This window comes from Puma concolor, chromosome A1 (assembly GCF_028749965.1).
Source record: "Puma concolor isolate L17-30 chromosome A1, mPumCon1.1.hap2, whole genome shotgun sequence".
NCBI lineage: Eukaryota > Metazoa > Chordata > Mammalia > Carnivora > Felidae > Puma > Puma concolor.
This window is the reverse complement of record NC_141667.1, coordinates 29,821,868-29,842,034: the sequence shown is the minus strand read 5'-3', so window position 1 is coordinate 29,842,034 and position 20,167 is coordinate 29,821,868. Positions and strand designations below refer to the sequence as shown.

The following is a 20,167-nucleotide window of genomic DNA, read 5'->3' as shown; positions in this document are numbered from 1 at the left end:
CCACTGAGGTCTTCACATGGAAACCCATGACCCAAGGGTTTCCAGACCCTACTTAAGAGCCTCTCCTCTGACTGTTACCTACAGGTAGAGGGTCACATTTAAGAGTCTCCAGACACAACCTCAACCTGGGCATTCCATAATACTGTCTGCCAATTTTTTTTTTTTTTTTTTTTTTTATTAAAAAGCCCGAAGGGGAAAATGCAGTAGTCCACAAGTTGTTCTTTATGAAAAGAAGGGTTTACTAGCACGGGGGCTGCTTCTGAAACATCCCTTGAGATCTTATTCAGCTCTTTTCACAAATGGCAGCAGTAATCACATAGATAAATCTACCTAATTTGAAGGCCAGGCAGGAAATTACTTTTTGGGGAGAATCAACGGTGGCATTACACTTTTCTAATCCCCACGTGGAAATGATTCAATTTCTCTGAGAAATTTATGTGGACAAGTAAGGGCGGGCTGTTACTGCAAAGTGCTTCCCTCACCAAGCCTAGTTCTAGGACTTGGGCGGGAGAGCAGGCGTCCTTCCTCATTTTCTTGTGACTGGCTCCCCCAGCTGGTCCTCCCAAGCTTTTGCCTAGTAAAAACCTACAGAGATCTGGAGGGGATCCCTTCCCGGCATTGGCCTGAGCTTACTGCAATACTTCCATGAATGGGAACTTTATGGGAATAACAACAACATACAAAATTATAATGTAAAACTATTTTTTTTTCTTTATTGAAAATACATCTACAAAGTAATGTTTCTCAGTCCACACGGGGTGCATGTTATATGCAGAGCCTGTGATGGGCTGGCGAGAGGATCGTCCTAGAGGATTTACTTTCCATAAGAAATGGTTAGTATTAAAAAAAAAAAGATCACACGGCGTAACAGAATTAATTTGACATGATTAATTTTTGCTCTACTGGTGTCGTGAGACGACAGCCATGTACATTAACCTTCAGAGTGTATCTCCCAAATAAGGCCTTGGCATTAAATGGTTATTCCACCACAGCCTAACGTTAACTTTTGTACACACGTGATGCTCACGATCTCTAGAAAAAATGTCTCTAACTGTATATCAGAGGGTGTATGTCTAGATATCCAGTCTGTTAGCATAATTAAACCCATTCTTCACCATTTTCGGTCAGAGACTCAAACACAGCTGGTATTGTCTGACAGTTCCCACTTCATGTCTTTGACTGAATGAATACTCCTTAGGGGGTAAAAAATTAATCTCCTCTAAACCTGGGAGCTGCCTCGCCTGAAACTAATGCCCCTGCTGTTTTTTTCTTGGAACCCCATTGACCGTGTCTTTATACTGATTCATCTTCTACCATTTCTCTCAGGGACACAAACAAAATAAAACCAAACCCCACTCCGGCCGAAGGGTTTGAATGACTTGGTATGTGGAATTCTTACACAAAGAAATATCTTGTTTCTCTTATTCTAAGAACTTCTGATTATAGGCAAAAACTTTTTTCAAATAAGAGACCACCCACCCAGCTCACGGACCTCTATTAGAGAGAGAGCTCATTCATTTGACTTCTTTATATATAAGAAGTGACCTCATATTTTCATATGCGGACCTCCTTGGGGGATGATTTTGAACTGAAGAGACAAAGTGTTTCAGGTTAAAAAAAAAAAAAAAAAAAGAACCTCTCCTTTTAAATTCTTCCTTAAAGATCATCTATAAATCTTGGTGTCTCAAAATCCCCTGTGTAACGTCAACCATGCTCCATTCTTTCCTACCTGGCTCTTTAGTGTTCCATAGTAAGACTATGAGCATGCCTGCTAGTTGCTAGTCTTACATTTTACTTCCTAAAAGTCCATAGTCAGTTGAGGAGTGGTGGGAGACATCCTGCCCAGAGAAGTACCTTCGGTTTGGGAAGAATAGGAAAGAAGGGCCTATTTCCCGTACTGGGAAGGACCGAGCAGAGTTTCGTGAATAATTCCGCTCCCGAAATGGCCTCCAGCCTGGTGACTTGCATGACTGATATTCTGGCCACAGGACCTGGTTAAACCGCACAGCCATCCGTCCCCTACTTAGAAATGTTCATTCCTAGTAAACGTCCTTTCTGAAAGTCCCATGGTCCATGGAATCATACCTGCTTGGGACAGGATGTTCCAAGGGAAAATAGAGGGGAGGCTCTTCGTGATGTCACAGGATGTTTGGGCTAGAAGAGACCATAAAGGCATCTGGGGAACTCATTTGATTTTACGGATGAGAACACTGAGGCCTAGAGGAGATGTAACGTGCCCATGGCCACATGGAAATTTCACTTTTATGTGCCTCCTCACAGGTGCACTAGGTGAGTATTCATATTGTCTTGCTATTAATAAAATCAAAACACAAACCGGCAGAGAAAGGGGAACAAACCCTTCTACTGTCCCATTTGATAACCGATTGTGGTTTATCAAGTTGTTTTGTTTTGATACTAAAACTGAATTGTATTCTGAAGGATTTTTAAACTTTGCAGGTTGATTTAAAAGCATGTTTTAGCCTACTATTTGTTTGACTCTCTACCTTATAAAAGAACCACATTTACAGTTTTGTGTGCCACATAAACTTGTAAGATCTGATCCGACTCGCAAAATCCTCCCTTGTTTTTGGATGAATACTTCCCAATCCTATCAGTGTATTAACGCAGGACAAGGGAGGTAAGGGGCTTACTGGACAGAATGAGTTGTAACGAGATGGAAACATTTTACAATGGTTTGCAAACACCTGCTGCTCAAGAAAGCATTTTGTGTGTTAGTCTACATCTTGGTTTCACTGTCCATGGGTTTCTCACTTTCGCTTTCCTGGGCAATCAGCTGATAGGGTTTCTTCATTTCATTCTCTTCGATGACCGAGTTACCCATTTCTACGTCTCGGTTCTTCAGTTCGTGTCTTGACAAGTGCTCCACAATGCCGGCTCCAAGAGAATCTCCCAGCACGTTGGTGGTGGTGCGTAGGCGGTCCCTGGGGGTGTGGGTGTGGGGGAGGAAAAATGGGGCTCCTGTGAACATCATGTGATCTCAGCTCGTATTGTGAACCGGCTGCTAAGTCTTTAGAGGCATCTTTTTAAAATTCTGCTTGGTGTATCCACCAATTGCAACATCACATAATACCCATAATATTTATAATAGTAGTTACAAAAAGATATAAGGATTACCAATCTTCAGTTACTAGTTCCAGTCTTAATGGTGGGTAATGACCCTTCCCTTTCCCCTTTTATTTAAAATTTCTCGTTGCCTCTCTTTCCTACAATTCACCTTCCTTTATATCTGCAGTTCTCAAAGTGTGATCCAGAGACCCCTGGGGGTGCCTGTGGTCAAAACTATTTTATTTTATTTTTTAATGTTTATTTATTTTTGAGAGAGACAGAGAGAGAGGAGAGCACAAACAGGGAGGGGCAGAGAGACAGAGGGGGACAGAGGATCCGAAAACAGGCTCTGTGCTGACAGCAGTGAGCCCGATTTGGGGCTCGAACTCACCCACCATGAAATCATGACCTGAGCCCACCCAGATGCTTAACCAACTGAGCCACCCAGATGCTCCAAAACTATTTTCGTGATAATGCTAGATGTTATTTGCCCTTTTTTGTTCCATTTTTTCATGAAAGCCTAGTGGGGTTTTGTAAAGACTACAACATAACACAAAAGATACCACAACAGATTCAATGCAGAAGCAGTTAGGAGACCCCAGCTGTCTTGCATTAAGCCAGACACTAAGGAGATTTCCAAAAATAAAATAAAAGGGTATCATTCTTTTCCCAAAATTTTTAGTTTGGTAAATGACACTTTTTTGCAAAAATATTATTTATGTTAAGATGTAATGAATTTATTATTATAACCTTTAAATGAATTTAGCACTTAAAAACGTCTGTTTTCGGGGCGCCCGGGGGGCTCAGTCAGTTAAGCATCCAACTTCAGCTCAGGTCATGATCTCATGGTCTATGACTTCAAGCCCCGTGTCAGGCTCTGTGCGGACAGCTCAGGGCCTGGAGGCTGCTTTGGATTCTATGTCTCCCTCTCTCTCCGCCCCTCCTCCGCTCGCACTCTGTCTCTCTCTCTCAAAAATAAAATAAAAGCATAAAAAATTAAAAAACTGTCTGTTTTCCTAATATGATAAATATTGATAGAATCCATATAGATAAAAACTTTTGGGATCCTCAGTAGTTTTTAAGTATAAAGGGGTCCTGAGGGTAAAAGCTTTGAGAATCACAGTTTTACACTATAAAAGTGCTCAAGGAGTTGAGTGCCAACCGTGGGCCCAACAGTGGGCTGAATGCTTTCCGTGCATCATTGCAGTTAATCCTCGCAGCCCCAGTGGGTGGTGGATGGCCTTTATCATCTCCATTTTATAGAGGTGGAAACTGGGGTGGCTGGTGAGGCTGCCCAATGTCACACCGGGCTGGGATGCAAACAGATCCAAGTGACTGTGGGACTCATGCTCTCAACTGCCTACCCTGCTGCCACCTATCGTGCCTTGAGCACACCCGTCAGCTCCTCGTGACCCTTCTAGTGAAGACAACATACAGTTGACTCCAGCATCTACTGTGTCCTTCTAGGCATTGGCTTTGGGCAGCCTGTGAAAAGATGTTTTTGCAACGGAAAGGGAATTTATGAGAGAAAAGAGGCAGATAATGTCAGCTGGAAGGGTGAGGGGAACATGAGAGAGGGCTGGGCCCCCCAAATTAGGGTCTGAGGGGATGGGGGGGTGCCTTTTCCCCAGAGCCAAAAGTCATTTCTGCTTCACTAGTTCTCCCACTGCACGGCTGCCCCTCTCCCCGCTGGGTTCAGACGTGCACATCTGTGCTGCATTACGCCATTGGAATGGGAAGCACAAGGAAAAGGGCCTGAGCCAGTGTGTGGGGCCTGTAGTTCTGTTCTCACCACCACGAGGACGTGTTGTGCAATTCAGAAAATGCCTTGCTGATTTATGTCGGCTTTCAGACAGCCGGTTTCCCAATCGCCGGATGGCTTTATGGAGTGAGAAGTGTAGTTGCCAGATGTGCCCCCTGGGCTGATAAGGGAGCGAGAGCGCTTGGCGTCTGGGACTTGGCCTCCAGATAAGGGCAGGGACAAGGCGGTGAGGACAATTCAATTACACGCCAAGCTGCCCCTGCTCTTGGAGCCCTTTTGGTGGGAGTGCCCAGCTGCCAGGTTCCTAAGGAAGACAGAGGGGGTCCCTGCGACAGCAAGCCGGGAGGCAGTCGGAGCATACTCACAGAAACCAGTCCACGGCGATGATGAGCGTGATGTCGTCGGTGGGCAGGCCCACGGATGTCAGCACGATGACCATGGTGACCAGGCCCGCCTGAGGAATCCCAGCTGCCCCGATACTGGCGGCTGTGGCTGTGATGCTGTTAAAAGAATTCCCCAAACGTAAAACACTTGTACACATCTCCCCAAATGATAGGCCCTGGAAAAACCATGCACAGCGGCGATGTCTGACTTGCCAAGTTAACAGAAGAGGATGTGCTTTAGAAAACTTTAGATGAGAGTGTAAAAAACCCGCGGAGCTAACAATAACGTTAACCAGTATTTATGAAGAGGTTCTTTTTTTTTTAAATTTTATTTTACTTTTAACATTTATTTATTTTTGAGACAGAGAGAGACAGAGCATGAACGGGGAGGGTCAGAGAGAGAGGGAGTCACAGAATCCGAAGCAGGCTCCAGGCTCCGAGCTGTCAGCACAGAGCCCGACGCGGGGCTTGAACTCACAGACGGTGAGATCATGACCTGAGCCGAAGTCGGACGCTTAACCGACTGAGCCACCCAGGCGCCCCTACTACAGCCATTTTTAAATGAAGAAATTGGTAGCTATGTACTTTTGCACATACCTGAAAACATTTTCCAAGGTCTAAAAGACTGCATAGTTACAATAACAATTTGTTTCCAATAATTCTGTCCAAGTAGAGGATTGTAAAGCTACTGAACTTGTAAGGTTAATGTGGTCAGAAAAAACAAATCAAAGTTATTAATGCAAAAGCAAATGATTTATGAACAAAGTTCTGTATGACTATAAATATTTTTTATGGAGGCAGCGTAGACCTGATTTGTAAGGCATACAACCTGTCTAGGACTCTGTTAAATACCTATTTGATTCAGGCTGATGTGACACTATGGAAAATGTTTTATAAATAGTAAAGTATTACCTAGATATAAAGTGGAATTAATGAAGCAGTACGTCTGTGGAGGAGACTATATGGTTCCCTCATATTGTCCCTCTTCTGTGGTACTAGAGTATTTAGTTGGTAAATGGCTGTTCAGAATGAAGACTGCGTTTCCCAGCCTCCCTTGGAGCTTAAGTTCTGGCCAATGAAATATGGATGAAAGTGACCAAGTACCTTGCATGCTATGCCCTCCTCCTCTTCCCAGTGGCTAAGATTTGGAGGTGATGATAAGCCATCCTGGACCACTTGGATGAGGGTGACACCCCAGAGACGATGGAAACGACACCCCAGTCCCTTACACTGTAAAACACCTACCAGCCTTGAGGGCTTTGTGGAACAGAGCTGTTCCACATGAGGAAAAAATGCAGTTCTGTCTTGAAGTCATTCTTATTGTTATTATTATTTTTTTACTCTGCCACATGCAACTGAACCTTTGTTTATAACTCAGGGATTTTCAACCAGTATACCAGAGTATGCCCAAGAATAGGTTATGGTGAGCTGAGATACTGACCTCCCAGTCCCAGTGTGGTCAGATTGTGCTCAGGCCTCCCAGAACACCCAGGCCACTCACTTCTGGCCATGATCGGCCTCAGTTTTTAATCATCACGCATCCTACGACTATTATTATTTTCCAGTAACTCAAAACATATATATGGAGTCTAACATAACTTATTTCCGAATAAACATATGTGTACACACACACAAAAGGTGGGGGAATTGAGAGATTGAAAACAGACTAAAATGACATAAAAACCAAATGCAAGCCATAGATATGGATTATATTGTGGTCTAGGGGAAAAAGCTACACAAGATATTTTTGGGGAAACTGGGGAAATTTAGATACAGAGTGGGTATTCTGGAAGTATTTTAAAGATTCCTACTATTGTGCTTATGTAGAAAATGACTCTTATTCTCAGGAGATCTATGTTGGACTCTGTATATGTGAAATGTAATGAAGGCAGAGAAAGAGGCAAAAAATGGTAAAATGTTAATCGTTGGATTTGGGTAGATGTCTGTCATCATTTTATTTCAACTTTCCCATTTGTAAGAGAGTTTTTATAATGAAAAGTGAAAAAAACTATTTTGATATCCAAAACAAATTGCTGATAATAATTCATGCACACACACACACACACACACACACACACACACACACTGAAGAGGAGGGTCTGATCTGGATTGTGAGTCTCTCTTGCAGTCACTTATTGGTCTGTTGTGCATAACTGACTGTCAATGAGTAAAAATGGGGGGTTACAATCACATATGCACGTGGATATGCATGGGCTAGTGCCAGAAGAATATAAAAGAAATTAGCAAGCCACAGTGGTTGCCTCTGGAGAAGGAAGCTAAAAAATTAGGGGAAGGTGTGGAAAGGAAAATTACCTTTCACCAGATACCTCAAATGTAATAGTTAAAAAATAGTCCACGGAAATAAAATTCTCAATCTATTTGTCCATGTGGCCTCTCCTCTATTTTATAGTGCCTAAAAATTAACCCAAGAGAAAATGTTAATCCAGTTTTTCAAGTGTATTTTTTTAATACTGTCAGTAAAAGCTAATGCATTTTAATGCTATTTAAAACTGAAGTATAATCTAACATTTTAAAAAAAGAAATATCCATACTATGTATTCTGTAGATTTTATTTTTATTTTTTTTATTGAAAAAATTTTTTTTAATGTTTTGATTTATTTTTGGGAGAGAGAGAGATAGAATGAGACTGAGCACGAGCAGGGGAGGGGCAAAGAGAGGTAGACACAGAATCCAAAGCAGGCTCCAGGCTCCAAGCTGTCAGCACAGAGCCCGACATGGGGCTTGAACTCACGGACCGTGAGATCATGACCTGACCTGAAGTCGGCCACTTAACCCATGGAGCCACCCAGGCACCCCATATTCTGTAGATTTTAAAAGAGATGTTTTATCGATGGTACATTGATAAATAAATCAATCCAGTGACAAGCAGTATGCATGGTATGATTCCATTAATTACAAAAAAAGTGTGTGTGTGTGTGTGTGTGTGTGTGTGTGTGTGTGTCTAGGCACTAGAAATGGTTTTTGTACCCCAAACATTAACAGTGGTCACCTATGGAAAGATGGGGGGGGGGTGATAGTGGCAGGTAAGTTACACTTCTTACTATCTACATTTCTATATTATTAGAATTTCATTATTAATAAATGTGTACATCTGCAATTTAAAAAAACTAATAAAAATATCTAAATATCAAAAGTAAAGCTATTGCCACAAACCCCAACCTCCGGTTTATGTATGATCTGCTTTCCAACAAGTTTCTTCATCCAATCCCTGATCACCGTCTCATCATGTAAAGTCATTCTTAAGCAAGTGTGTAGAACTTTCCTCATACCTGATTGTAATAATCTGTCCAAAGTTCAGCTCAAAGTTGTTAACTTGAGCGATGAAAATGGCAGCCAAAGCCTCATAGAGTGCAGTCCCATCCATGTTAATGGTTGCCCCCACTGGGAGCACAAATCTGGTGACTCGTTTGTCCACACCATTGTTCTCTTCCAAGCACTTGAAGGTGATGGGTAGGGTAGCAGAACTGAGAATGGTTAAAAAAAAAAAAAAAAAAAAAAAAAAAAAAGGTGTGTCAGCTGATCGTCCAGATGGTTTAGACCATGACCCTGTGTTTGGTACTTTGGACAGAGTTCCTTCCTCTCCCATGTCCTAATTTAAAGGGAACTAAGTCAGCACTTGTATAAATAGGGGATTAGGGTTAGCAACAGTGTGGGTCCCCTCACTGGGTTATTTGCAGCTCTCCTGCTCCTGGGTTCTTCTGTGAGGCATCACTTGTGATTATCCCCTATCCTCATGGCCTGTGCCGAGTGACTCTGCCATCTTTCCCTCAGGCAAAGGTCAACTGGAAGAGAGAGATGACAGTGGGCAGGAAAGGAATAGCTGATATGTTTGTCTCCCCAAAGGAGAGCCAACCATTCCCTCAATCCCAACTAGGTCTGATTAGCACCTGAGTGAAAAGGCCAATTCATATGCCTGGAAGTGTAAAACCCAGAACCGCACCCCCTGCCCCCCCATCTGCCTCCCAGGGTTCTGGATTAAAGTTAAGTTTGAGCTACATTTCTTGATAGGAATAAGCCACACATATATCCATACATACCTGGACGAGGTTCCTAGAGCTGTGATGAGTGCCTGCAGCAACCCTCCAATAAAAACCCAAGGGTTTTTCCGAGTTACCAAGAAGTAGAGGAGGGGCAGGACAATGACTGCGTGAATGAGCAGGCCGACGATGACCGTCACCGTGTACATGGCAAGCTGCCCCCCAATCACTCCCATGTCTTCCATCTCAACAATTTTCCCTGCAATCAGGAAGAGGATGCCCAGAGGGGCGTACCTATGTAGAAGCAACATACGCACAGTCGGAAGCCTGATCTCCAATGAGCTATTCCAAAGAAACTACCACGTGACAAGAAAATGTGAGGGTTATTTCCACACTTTTTGTGCCCAGGAGACTATTAGAACTTGCAGAAACTGTGAACTTCTTTTCTTTAAAATTTATTTATTTATTTTTGAGAGAGAGAGAGAGAGAGAAAGGGGGGGGAGACATGTCGTGAGTGGGAGAGGGGCAGAGAGAGAGAGAGAGGGAGACACAGAATCAAAAGCAGGCTCCAGGCTCTGAGCTGTCAGCACGGAGCTGGATGTGGGGCTCCAACTCATGGACCAGGAGATCAGGACCTGAGCTGAAATCGGATGCTCAAATGACTGAGCCACCCAGGCGCCCCTTTTCTTTTCTTTTTTAAATATAAATTTAAATATAAATAGCGCATAATCAGGCTTTCCTCTCAGAATTTCGCTAGGCCACAATTTTTTTTTTCTCCTTAGCCTATGATAAAAGACAGGTACAAAGGTTTTGTGGGGTGTTTTTTGTTTTTTGGTTTTTTTCTCACGTCTTTTTCTAGATCATTCTCCTTTCACCTCATCTGAGTCACTTTTGCGGTCCTCAGATGCCACCCAACTCCCCTGCCTTTTGTTCTCTAAGTACCCTGCACAGCCAGAATCCACTGAACCAATATCCAGACTTTGGGAGGGTTTCCCACATCAGAGCCTGCGTTCCAACTTAAAGCAAGACACACACAATGCCATTTCAGTGTTTTAGATTTGCAGTTATCTCTCTTAATCGAAGTCCGTTTTTGTTACTTTTTCCCCATATTACATACCACTTACACTATCACTCAGTATTAGTCTTCAAATCAACTTTTATATAAATTTACTGAGTAAATTTCATGTTATCGTGGCAATGGAAAACTAGTACCATTTCCCACAGATCGAAGGCAACCATATAATCAATCCAAAGCTATTCAAATTAACAATGTGTATGCAGGTACCGCCACGATCAGGTTACAGATGTTCTAGTTAAGTAATTGTCACCCACCCGCTGCTACTGACATTTGTGATCTTCCCCTGTAGCCTGGCAAGAATGAACAAACGAGACACAAAACAACTTGTATGTATAGCAACCCCTGTTGCATCAAGATCCCTCTGCCCTGCTTTCAACTCCCTTTGATGTATGCAGTGAACTATGCCCAAACTCACGTTACCAAAAACAGAGGGGCCAATCACCCTGAAGGAGAAGGGTCTGCTGGGAGCTGTGGAGGTCTTATTTCAAGTTGAAAAATACAATGCTTCTTTTAAACGTCCTTTAAAAACACAGGCCAGGAAATTATAAGAGTACCTGTTTTCAGAAATGTAATAACTCAAGGCTGAATGTGCAGGCAAATGTACAGCTAGAAAAGCTACATGTGAGGTTCATTCAGCAGCCTTGAATGGGCTTCTTTCATAAAAGAGGTGAAAGGTGGAGGCATTTTCATAATATGAAGATAAATGTCCACTTTCAGCTCTGCCAGGATTTCAAAGGAGGGGCCCCAGGATTTCAATCAAGGGCTCCTGTGGAGACCACATTCTGATCAGTCTTCGTGCCCAAGTTCACATCCACCTCGTACAAGCTCCTGAAAAATGGATTTCTCTGGGCTTTGGAGGCAATAAAGACAAAGGATATTTTTAATCATGTTGGCGAGGGCTTTTCTTAGAAATGGATGCCTCCGTCCCTCCAGTGCCAAGAAGGAGTATGGATTAAAAATAAAGGCCAAAGGGAAAGTAACCCCTACATGAGGCCTAAACCAATCAAACGGTTCTCTCCCAGCTGGCGAGAATTTACTCTCCAAGGTCAATGTTCCTTTGCAGATTTAGTGTTTTCATTTGTACCCTACTCTCAACTTTATTTGAAGGAAGTTTTGTTATAAACTGTGGATTGGCATTCTATAATGCTTCCCATGAGTCCTTCAGGCGGTCCACCAAATTGCCATTTGATGTCTCTTTCTTAGGGCTGAAACGGAGGAGAGGCAATCTCACTTTTTCTGAAGGTCAAGGGGCCTCTATGTTTGCTTTTCCCTCCACTGAGAATGCTCTTCCCCTGGCACTTTGAATGGCTAGCTTCTCCTAGTCAGTCAGATCTTAGCAACAAACTCACCTCCTCAGAGGCCTTTGTGAACCATTCAAACCATCCAAGGCAAATTTTATGCTTCTTCCCCAGTTGCCTTTTATCATATCAGATCACACAAAAGAAAATCTGCTGTTTTATTTATTTTTTCACAGTATTTGTTACTAAAGCACATGGTGGATTTGTGTGTTTATTTTCTATGTCCCTTAAAAGAATACAAGCTCTAGGACATCCTCGTCTGTTTTCTTCATTGCTATGTCCAGAGTACCTGGCATTATATGCTTGGCATATAGTAGACACTTAATGAACATATATTGAATAGATATAGACTAAATAGATATAAAATGAAGGAATGAGGAATGGGATCCCATCAGCACCGGAGTGAAGAAGTAGACACCTTTCAAAAACAAGGAAGCAAATTATTAAGAGAGGCTTGCAGACAGGTTCAAGGCCACTACAGGCCCAGAAAATCATTGATTTTCTTGTGTTTACCCACGTGGAATTGTTGCAATTGGCTATCCTGCCTGGTGGCATCTTCCTCAGTACAGAACACATGTTGATGGTAATAAGCATCTGGATACAGCATATGTAGCCAATGGAAATACGTACCACATTATCACTGCTACCAATCTCATGATGGCTTCGTTAAGAGAATCAAAGAACTCTCTCAGGGCTTGCCCCTGCTCTTTCATGTTTCCAATCACAAATCCAAAGCACATGGAGAAGACAACTAGTCCAAGGGCATTGACCCCATTCACAGACCCTGGAACTGGGACCAGCTCCTCTGTGATCCTTGTAAGAGTCTCCATGGCCTCCGACACATTGTTTATCACGGCGCTCACGAGTGTTTCATTGGACTGGATGGGCACTTTAAAGCTTCTCTTCTCATAGTTGGTTTTAAACTTTAAAAGAAAAGGCACAACAGGGATTAAAGGTGATTTTTGTTTTCTGTTTTTAACTTTTCTGTTGTCCAAATTTTCTATAATCATATACAATACCTTGCACTCAGAGAATAGTGTTATAGAAGGTATCTATCATCTATCCATCTAATCTGTGACGAACCCCTACCAGTTCCTCAGCACAGACAGACACACACGCACTCAAATATAAAGCATATCTTAACAGGAAAGAGGTATCTGGCTGAAGACGTTGAAGTAGGGTTTTTTTTTTTTTGAAACCCTAATAAAATGACTATAATGGGCTTTTAAGAACTATAAATCCAAACATTCACAATAGTCCCTTTACTGTCTATAGGATCATGCTATGGGATCATGGACAAATCACTGAACATCCTTCAGCTCATGTTCTGCAGCTGTGAAACAGAAAGAACTGTGGTGGTTCTACCTCACAGGGTTGTTGTGATGATCAAATTGAGCAGAATATATGAGAATATCTTGTAAATTTTAAAGTACTACACTACTATTGGTTAATGGTGCTTAATAACAAAACCCTTTAGGGACTAGACTTAGCTGGGGATTTCATTGAATAGTAAAATTTTTAAATCCCATATGCACCCCAATGTTTATAGCAGCATTATTTACAATAGCCAAATTATAAAAGCAGCCCATGTGACTGTTTACTGATGAATGGATAAAGAAGATGTGGGGTACATATATACAATGGAATATTACTCAACCATAAAAAGAATGAAATCTTGCTATTTGCAACAACATGGATGGAGCTAGAGGGTATAATGCTAGGTGACATAAGTCAGTCAGAGAAAGGCAAATACCATATGATTTTATTCATATGTGGAATTTAAGAAACAAAATAAATGAACAAAGGGAAAAGAGAGAGAGAGAGAGAAACCAAGAGACAGACTCTTAACTATGGAGAACAAACTGGTGGTTACCAGAGGGGAGGTAGGTGGGAGGATGGATTAAATAGGTGATGGGAATTAAAGAGAGAATTTATCATGATGAGCATTGAATAATGTATAGAATTGTTGAATCACTATATTGTATACCTGAAACTAATAAACACTGTATGTTAACTAAACTGGAATTAACTTAAAAACTTAACAAAATTTAAAACAATTTAAAAATTCCCCAACAAAGGTCTTCTAGGCACTTCTGATAATATTATTCTTAAGAATAGATGTTTCATTAATAGCTGAGGATGACAACCTAACTCTCAGGTCAATAAAGGAATTTCTCTTCGTATTTCAAGATATGGTGTTTTCCTAATAGCTTCTGCATAGATGCCCCAGACAGAAGATGTGAGCATATGATTGTGACCATGTAAAACAATTAAGCCCATCCATCTATGATTTTAATGAGAGCAGAATTCCTGGCCTTTGTGTTGATGGTAGTCAAGGATCAGGGAGAGTAATAATGTAAGGATGTTGACTGGTTCTCACAGCTGTACATGAAGTGCTGGGCCATTTCTCTACCAAGAGTGAATGGGAGACTTTTTTGTCCAATAGGAAATCACTATTCTCAAACAAGGACGGTCAGCTGTCAATACTGTGGACACATCTCTGAACAACCAGTGATACTGCTTGTAATTCTAAGTAACAAAGAAACTGGCCCTTTTTGGTGTCCTATTCCCATCAACTCTCAAATCTCTATTTCATCAGGATGCTTATGCATTTTATGGATTGTCTAGGGTAGATTTCCAATCCTGGTTAGCCTTTCCTAAGCCTCCAACTCTTTCCCCTTAGACACAGTTTGTAGCCTACAGAAATAGCAACCTCGTTTGCATTCTGGCCTAAGACAAATAGATCTGGGAAGATACTTTTGCTTCCCTTTCAAAATCCTGTAAATGCAATCCCAAACCAAATACAATAAATCTGCTTAAGTCTGCACTTTTCCTGGTGCTGCTAGAAATCAGCATTTTTGATGTTGTCCAGTGCCAGCTGACTAACTGGAATAGTCAGCCCCATGGTGCTGGGGTTGGCTTGTTGGATTGAAAGGGGTTTATTATTTATGGTTATTGTTGGTTTTGAATAAAGAAGGTTCAATTTGGGCTTCTTAAACTTTTTTTTAAAGAAGGGATTCTGTTTGAATCCTGCAGCGTGTGCACACATTACCTATTAAAAATAGTCAACAAAAATTTTAAAAAGTGGGGGGACAAAGGGTGACTTGTATGTGTAAAATTTAGTCCTCCACAAGGCTGGGGTTTTATTTTGTTTGTTTTACAGATAGGGTTAGGGAATTACAACTAGGGTCAAGTAACACCATCTGGAGAAATGTTTTGGAACTATTATTTAACCCAGAATGTCTAAGTGTTTTCCTTTTAATGTTTTGGGCCACAAAGCTTTTTTTATTCAGGTGAAGTTAGAATGAACTTTAATCCCTAGCAGCAAAGTATATTTGTATCCACAACACAGACAGCCAAGAACTGTTTGGATATGGGCAAAAAGGAAAAGGAACTGGACCTCACTATAGCCTCCAGGGAGGTGTCTCAAACCTTTCCAGGAAGCAGAATGTAGGAGCAGAAAGAGGATAGAATTTGGAGTCAGCACAGTAGGTTTGGATTCTGGATCTACCATTTATTACTTGTAAGATCTTGTGCCTATTAGACAATCCTGAATTATCATAGACGAGTTTCCTCATCAATGAAATGAAGACAATGATACCCATCATATTCATGTGAGGACTGAATATAACATTAGTGCTTGGCACATAGAATCCATAAGGCTCTTAGGAGACTTTAAAAAAAACAACCCATTCACTTTTTACATTAAACCCAGAAACTTGAATAATCTCTCTAATGTTTAAAGCAAATTGTAAATGTATCTTCTACTAGAATTTGTTTGCTTGGTGGGCTTTTGTGTGTGGAATGTGGGGACAAGAAGAGGGAGGGAGTCTCCTGATTGGCCTTTTTAACAATTAACAGAGACTGGATGAGCTATTCGTATGCGACACATTTAGTACCTGGTAACTAATAAGCCTTTAGTACAGGGTAAGACCTCCCCACACCCTACAAATCCCCCAGAAAACCCTAGTGCTTTCCGTCTGGTTGGCAAAAGAGTGTTTCTTACTGCAGAGAAATGGAAAAAAAATAAAACAAAATGGATAAGGAGGTCCCACTCTGTTTGGTATGCCAAAGAGGAATTTCAAAAGCGAATTAGTGGCTATAGAGTGTTTACCTGTTTAAAGCAGGCTTCCACCAGATTTGGAGGGAACATATTCCTGCAAAGAAAATAATGGTCACTTGAAAAAGTTCTCAAATAATAAGTTTGTTTCTTAAACACTTTTTCATTGTGTCTAAGGTAAAGATTGTATTGAACTAAGTAGCATATGGGAAAAAAAGAAAGGTGTTGGTGGATTTTATGTCTTGTAATGGGACATATGGTTATCCCTAAGTGGGGCCCATGTAGTTCATATTTTCCAGGGAAATCTCAAATTCAACTCCTCTGTCCTTTTGTCAGACAATGGGATTTTTCACTTCATCATTGTATCTTCAAATCCCGCTCCCAGGAAGAACCAAAGTGAGAATGGAAACAGCTTTGGCTACACATGTTCTGGTAAACTGAGGTATTATTGAATAGTGGCCATTTTGGTTTTGTGCCATGTGTCCAGGGACTGAATGTTCTGAATCATATGCCATGGTCAGACTGCTGAATTTTGTTCTCTACAGAGTCCTCCCAAAGGCCCTCTGGGGGATGGGATATTTACTCTGAATTACTGGAGCTTCTGAGACTCCTTGGTAACCAACAGGGAGACGGCCCACAAAACTTAAACTTGTGGTACATGTAGCAAAGTTTGTCACTTTCTCAGAGCAGTGTTTGAGTTCATGGTAGAGTTCAAGGGACAACAATCTAGCCGGAGAGTCTCTAACCAGCTGTGTGACCTTGGCCAAGTCACTGCACCTATTCAGGTTTTAGTTGATTTATCTGTTGAAGAGGAGACTGGATTAAACTATCATTCGGACTCCAAGGTTGAAGACTGTGGGAGGAGACATGGCCCAGGCAGTTGCAGAGCCCGAGATCCCAGCAGTTGTGTGCTATCAAAGTCATATTTTAAGGTTAAAAACTCTAGTCCCTTTCTTCTTACTGCCTAGACCATCCTATTTGCTTTTCCTTCCTATCTATGCTCTGTGAGTCTGTTTTTATAAATCTTGATAGAAATGTGGGTTTGGGAGATTTCAGGAAAAGTGCTCAAGCCAAGTGACTGGGTGGGGATAGGTTAGTCATACACCTGCCTACCAGTGGGGCGGGCAAGGAGAGGCAAAAACACACAGCATTCAGATGGATCAACCAGAATTGAGATGACAAGATCCCAATTCTTTAAACAAGGAGTAGAAATTATACAGAAAGAGAATATAATAAAATACTCCTAACCTACCTAATGGTAAAGTTCATGAAAAAATGGTGAAAAGCCTTAATTAATTTTCTGAACTAAATAAAATCATAGCTATCAGGTAACAACTTTGTATAAAATAATGTTATATAGGATGGCTTCTTACCTTCAGATAATTGTGATTAACTCCTAGAAAGGGCTTTTAAGAAGAGGATCTATGGGGCTGGGTTGTTCTTACAAACAGATGGTACAAAGTCATTCATGGTAGAAATTCAGAAGTGCTGCTGAAGAGAGCCTTTGTTGCTCAAATCTCTGCTAAATCTACCTGCCACAGAGCCATCCCTTGAGATGGCATGTGAAATCAAGTCCCTAGGAAGACTTTCTTTCAGATGATCAACGGGCGACCCTTTGGGGTAGGCATCTAGGATTGGTAAACCAGTCACTTTGTAAGAAAGTTGTATAGTAGGGAGGAAAGGGCCAGGTTTGGGGAGGATAGGTTGGGAAGGCTACATGGTGGAGGAATGCCAACCAGGTGGGAAATATAGAGGCCTGTGCTGGGGTATCTTCCATTTGTCTTTCTAGACCCACTCTCCATCCTGCTCTGTACTCTGGGAGTCTGGCCCCTTGGGTTGTAGCATGTGGGCTCTCTTGCCTTCCGGCTTCCTTTTGGGTTTGTACAGTGGGATGTGCCGACAGATGACAGGGTAGTGGGACATGGAAGTGGATATGCACATTCTTCAGCTCTCTCTTTGACAGGTTGGGCAGCAGTGCTCTCCCTCTAAATTAGAGCTATTATTCTTGTCACAGGGCCTTTTCCCAAGACCACAGCTCTTCCTGAATTCCTCCCTTTGCCCCTCAGAGCTGGGGTGGCAACAAAACACCTTCCTGTTGCCTTCAGTCCCCTGGTGCCTTACCACCCCTTGTAGGCTCCCTTAACCCTGTCTGTACCTTTGCAAAGCCCTCTCAGGGATCCTTTTGAATATGCAATATGCTTCCAGCCAGGATCTGACTGATGCAAGCGAAGGTGTGTAGAGAGAACAAACAGGAAGGTGTCAGGATCAAACCTTGGTTTACTTCACAGTTCTGTGTGAGATGACTCTGCCATCAAGTCCCTTTCAAGAATCAGATAAGACTCATTTGCAATCGGTGTATGGTTTATATACAAAACAATGCCAAAGAAGCCACCCTTTAATCTTTTCTTGCTGCTCTGCCAAATCCTTTCTTCATAAATGGTATAAAAGGAAAACCTTAGAACAAGTATGACCAGATGATCTTTAAAGTCCCTTCTGGACAGAAATTGTTGTGTATAATGGATGATTATACAGATGACAAATTCTAAATTAGAAGAGTCCAATCCACAGGCTATACTTGAACACAAGCTAACCTTAAACAGCAAAACTGGAAAAAAGTAGGGTAAGGCTTATTAATATTCCAAGGTAAGCGGCACAGCTGAAAGGAGAACCGAGGGATCAGACAACAGAGTGATCAGTGATCAGTGAATCCTCAAAACAGGGCACTCAAAATCTATATCCTCTCTCTGTTCTTCTCACCTCTTTCCCATTAGATCAGAAAATAGAAATTTACTTTAATTTCTATTAGAAAGAAGTAAAGATGTGACCTTCATTGCAAAGCCCAGCAAGGCTGGTTCAGTTAGACACCTGTTTTGTGGTTTGATTAGCTCCCCCAAATGAGGGGTTGGGTGGTCAAAACATACCCAAAGGATGGGCTTGCAAGGACGTACCTGATCAGGTCCAGGAAGGCGTCCGCAGCTGTCACTTGTACAATTTTGCCTTCTCTGTGCATATTTTCCTTTGTGCCCTTCCCGGGGTGGATGATGATGACAATGATTATGCCAATCACCACGGCAATGATGGTCGTAGTCATGTAATAGACTACTGCTCGCATTCCCATCTTCCCTGACGCCTTACTATCTAGGGCCGCCATTCCTGGTGAAGGCAAACAGAAGGAGATTTTCAGGAAGTCAGTCCAAGGAATTCTCCAGTGGAGGGTAACGGAAACAGTATTTCCTTCTACACCCCCCTGCCCTCATTCCACCCGGCAATGGAATTTTACATAAGTTATGAGAACTTGGCATCATTTTTAGTCAAAGCATCATAAAAGGTGAAAAAAAAAGCGCCATAGAATAGCTAGTCATCAGCTGTGTCAGTAAACACCTGATCACCCTTTTCTTGCCTCAAGAGTTGATTTCACATGGCTCTCTAATAATATGAAAGGGACATTAAATTGTCTCCTACGTTATTACTGGATGGGGAGGCTATGAGTGTACATAGCGAGTAGCGTGTGTGTATCTGTAGATGAAGAGTTACTTAGAACAATTTTCTGGCAGGATAACTTGAGCATATTTCAACTCACTGTGGTGTCTCGCAAGGATTAACTGGCACTAAATATTCTTCCAAGAATTATTATTTTATATAAGTACTTGGGAGCTCTTTTTTGATGTCTTTATGCAAAATTGAAGCCATTATTATGATCACCTACTAACTTAGCTTCAACTTGCATTTAAATTAGACATTATGTTATAAAGCCAAAGTTCTCAAACAGTTTCTCTGTGGTTTCATTTCATTTCATCTCATCAAAATTATAAAAAAAAAATTTTTTTTTTTATTTTGGTAGGGTTCTTCTCATGTTTCCACCTCATCCCCTGGGCATGGAGTACCTCATCTCATGTTAAACATCTTCACCCCCTTGTTTTCAGGACATTCTTCAAAGTCTACCTCAGGCGAGGTGTTATCCTAGGTAAAAAAGGAGGCGTGACTTTCAAGATTTCCCTTACTACTCTAGCAAATGGAACACATCTTAATGCCTCTTGGATGGAAAAAAATGGAAATGATACAAACCCCTCAGAAGATTAGATTATAATAATATGAGCTCTTCTGTTTCACTAGTTATTTCCCCACTTTTCTTCTTTCTTTCCCCTCCTGAATCACACTAAAACTCTAAAATCCAATTATAGTACAATCCAATTATAATGAATTGGGCCTATTTTCTTTACTATTTAAAATTGTGTTTTTATAAATTGTACTAAAAGGTTATACTGTATCCCAATGATCAGTATCAGATTCTAATAGTGGTTCAATCTTTAGGTAGTGACCCTGTTCATACCAACATATTTAGAGTAAGGTAAAGTATTGGAAAAAATAGTATCCACAGTTGCCAGATAACTGGCTGGGTTTGCCCAAAAAAACATGATAGAATGGTAATGAGCTGATGTGGGGATTGAGGCCAGAGCTTTCAATTTATAATTTCATTTGTATTTGAACCCTGTCGTTCATAATAAACACTTATTATCATGCT

General features: G+C 41.5%; 1 protein-coding gene across 1 annotated transcript in view; it reads right to left on the bottom strand.

The window, feature by feature from the left end:
- Window positions 1–685: 685 nt before the first annotated feature.
- Window positions 686–20,167, bottom strand: part of SLC1A3 (solute carrier family 1 member 3) — a 78,683-nt gene continuing 59,201 nt past the window's right edge. Inside the window, exons 4-10 of the mRNA XM_086677214.1 lie at window positions 18,594–18,798; window positions 15,700–15,742; window positions 12,216–12,508; window positions 9,270–9,503; window positions 8,502–8,696; window positions 5,194–5,328; window positions 686–2,942 (exon numbers count right to left, since the gene is read on the bottom strand). Coding sequence (XP_086533340.1) covers window positions 2,738–2,942; window positions 5,194–5,328; window positions 8,502–8,696; window positions 9,270–9,503; window positions 12,216–12,508; window positions 15,700–15,742; window positions 18,594–18,798 — 1,310 coding nt within the window. The 3' untranslated portion in view covers window positions 686–2,737. The remainder of the gene's footprint in view (window positions 2,943–5,193; window positions 5,329–8,501; window positions 8,697–9,269; window positions 9,504–12,215; window positions 12,509–15,699; window positions 15,743–18,593; window positions 18,799–20,167) is intronic.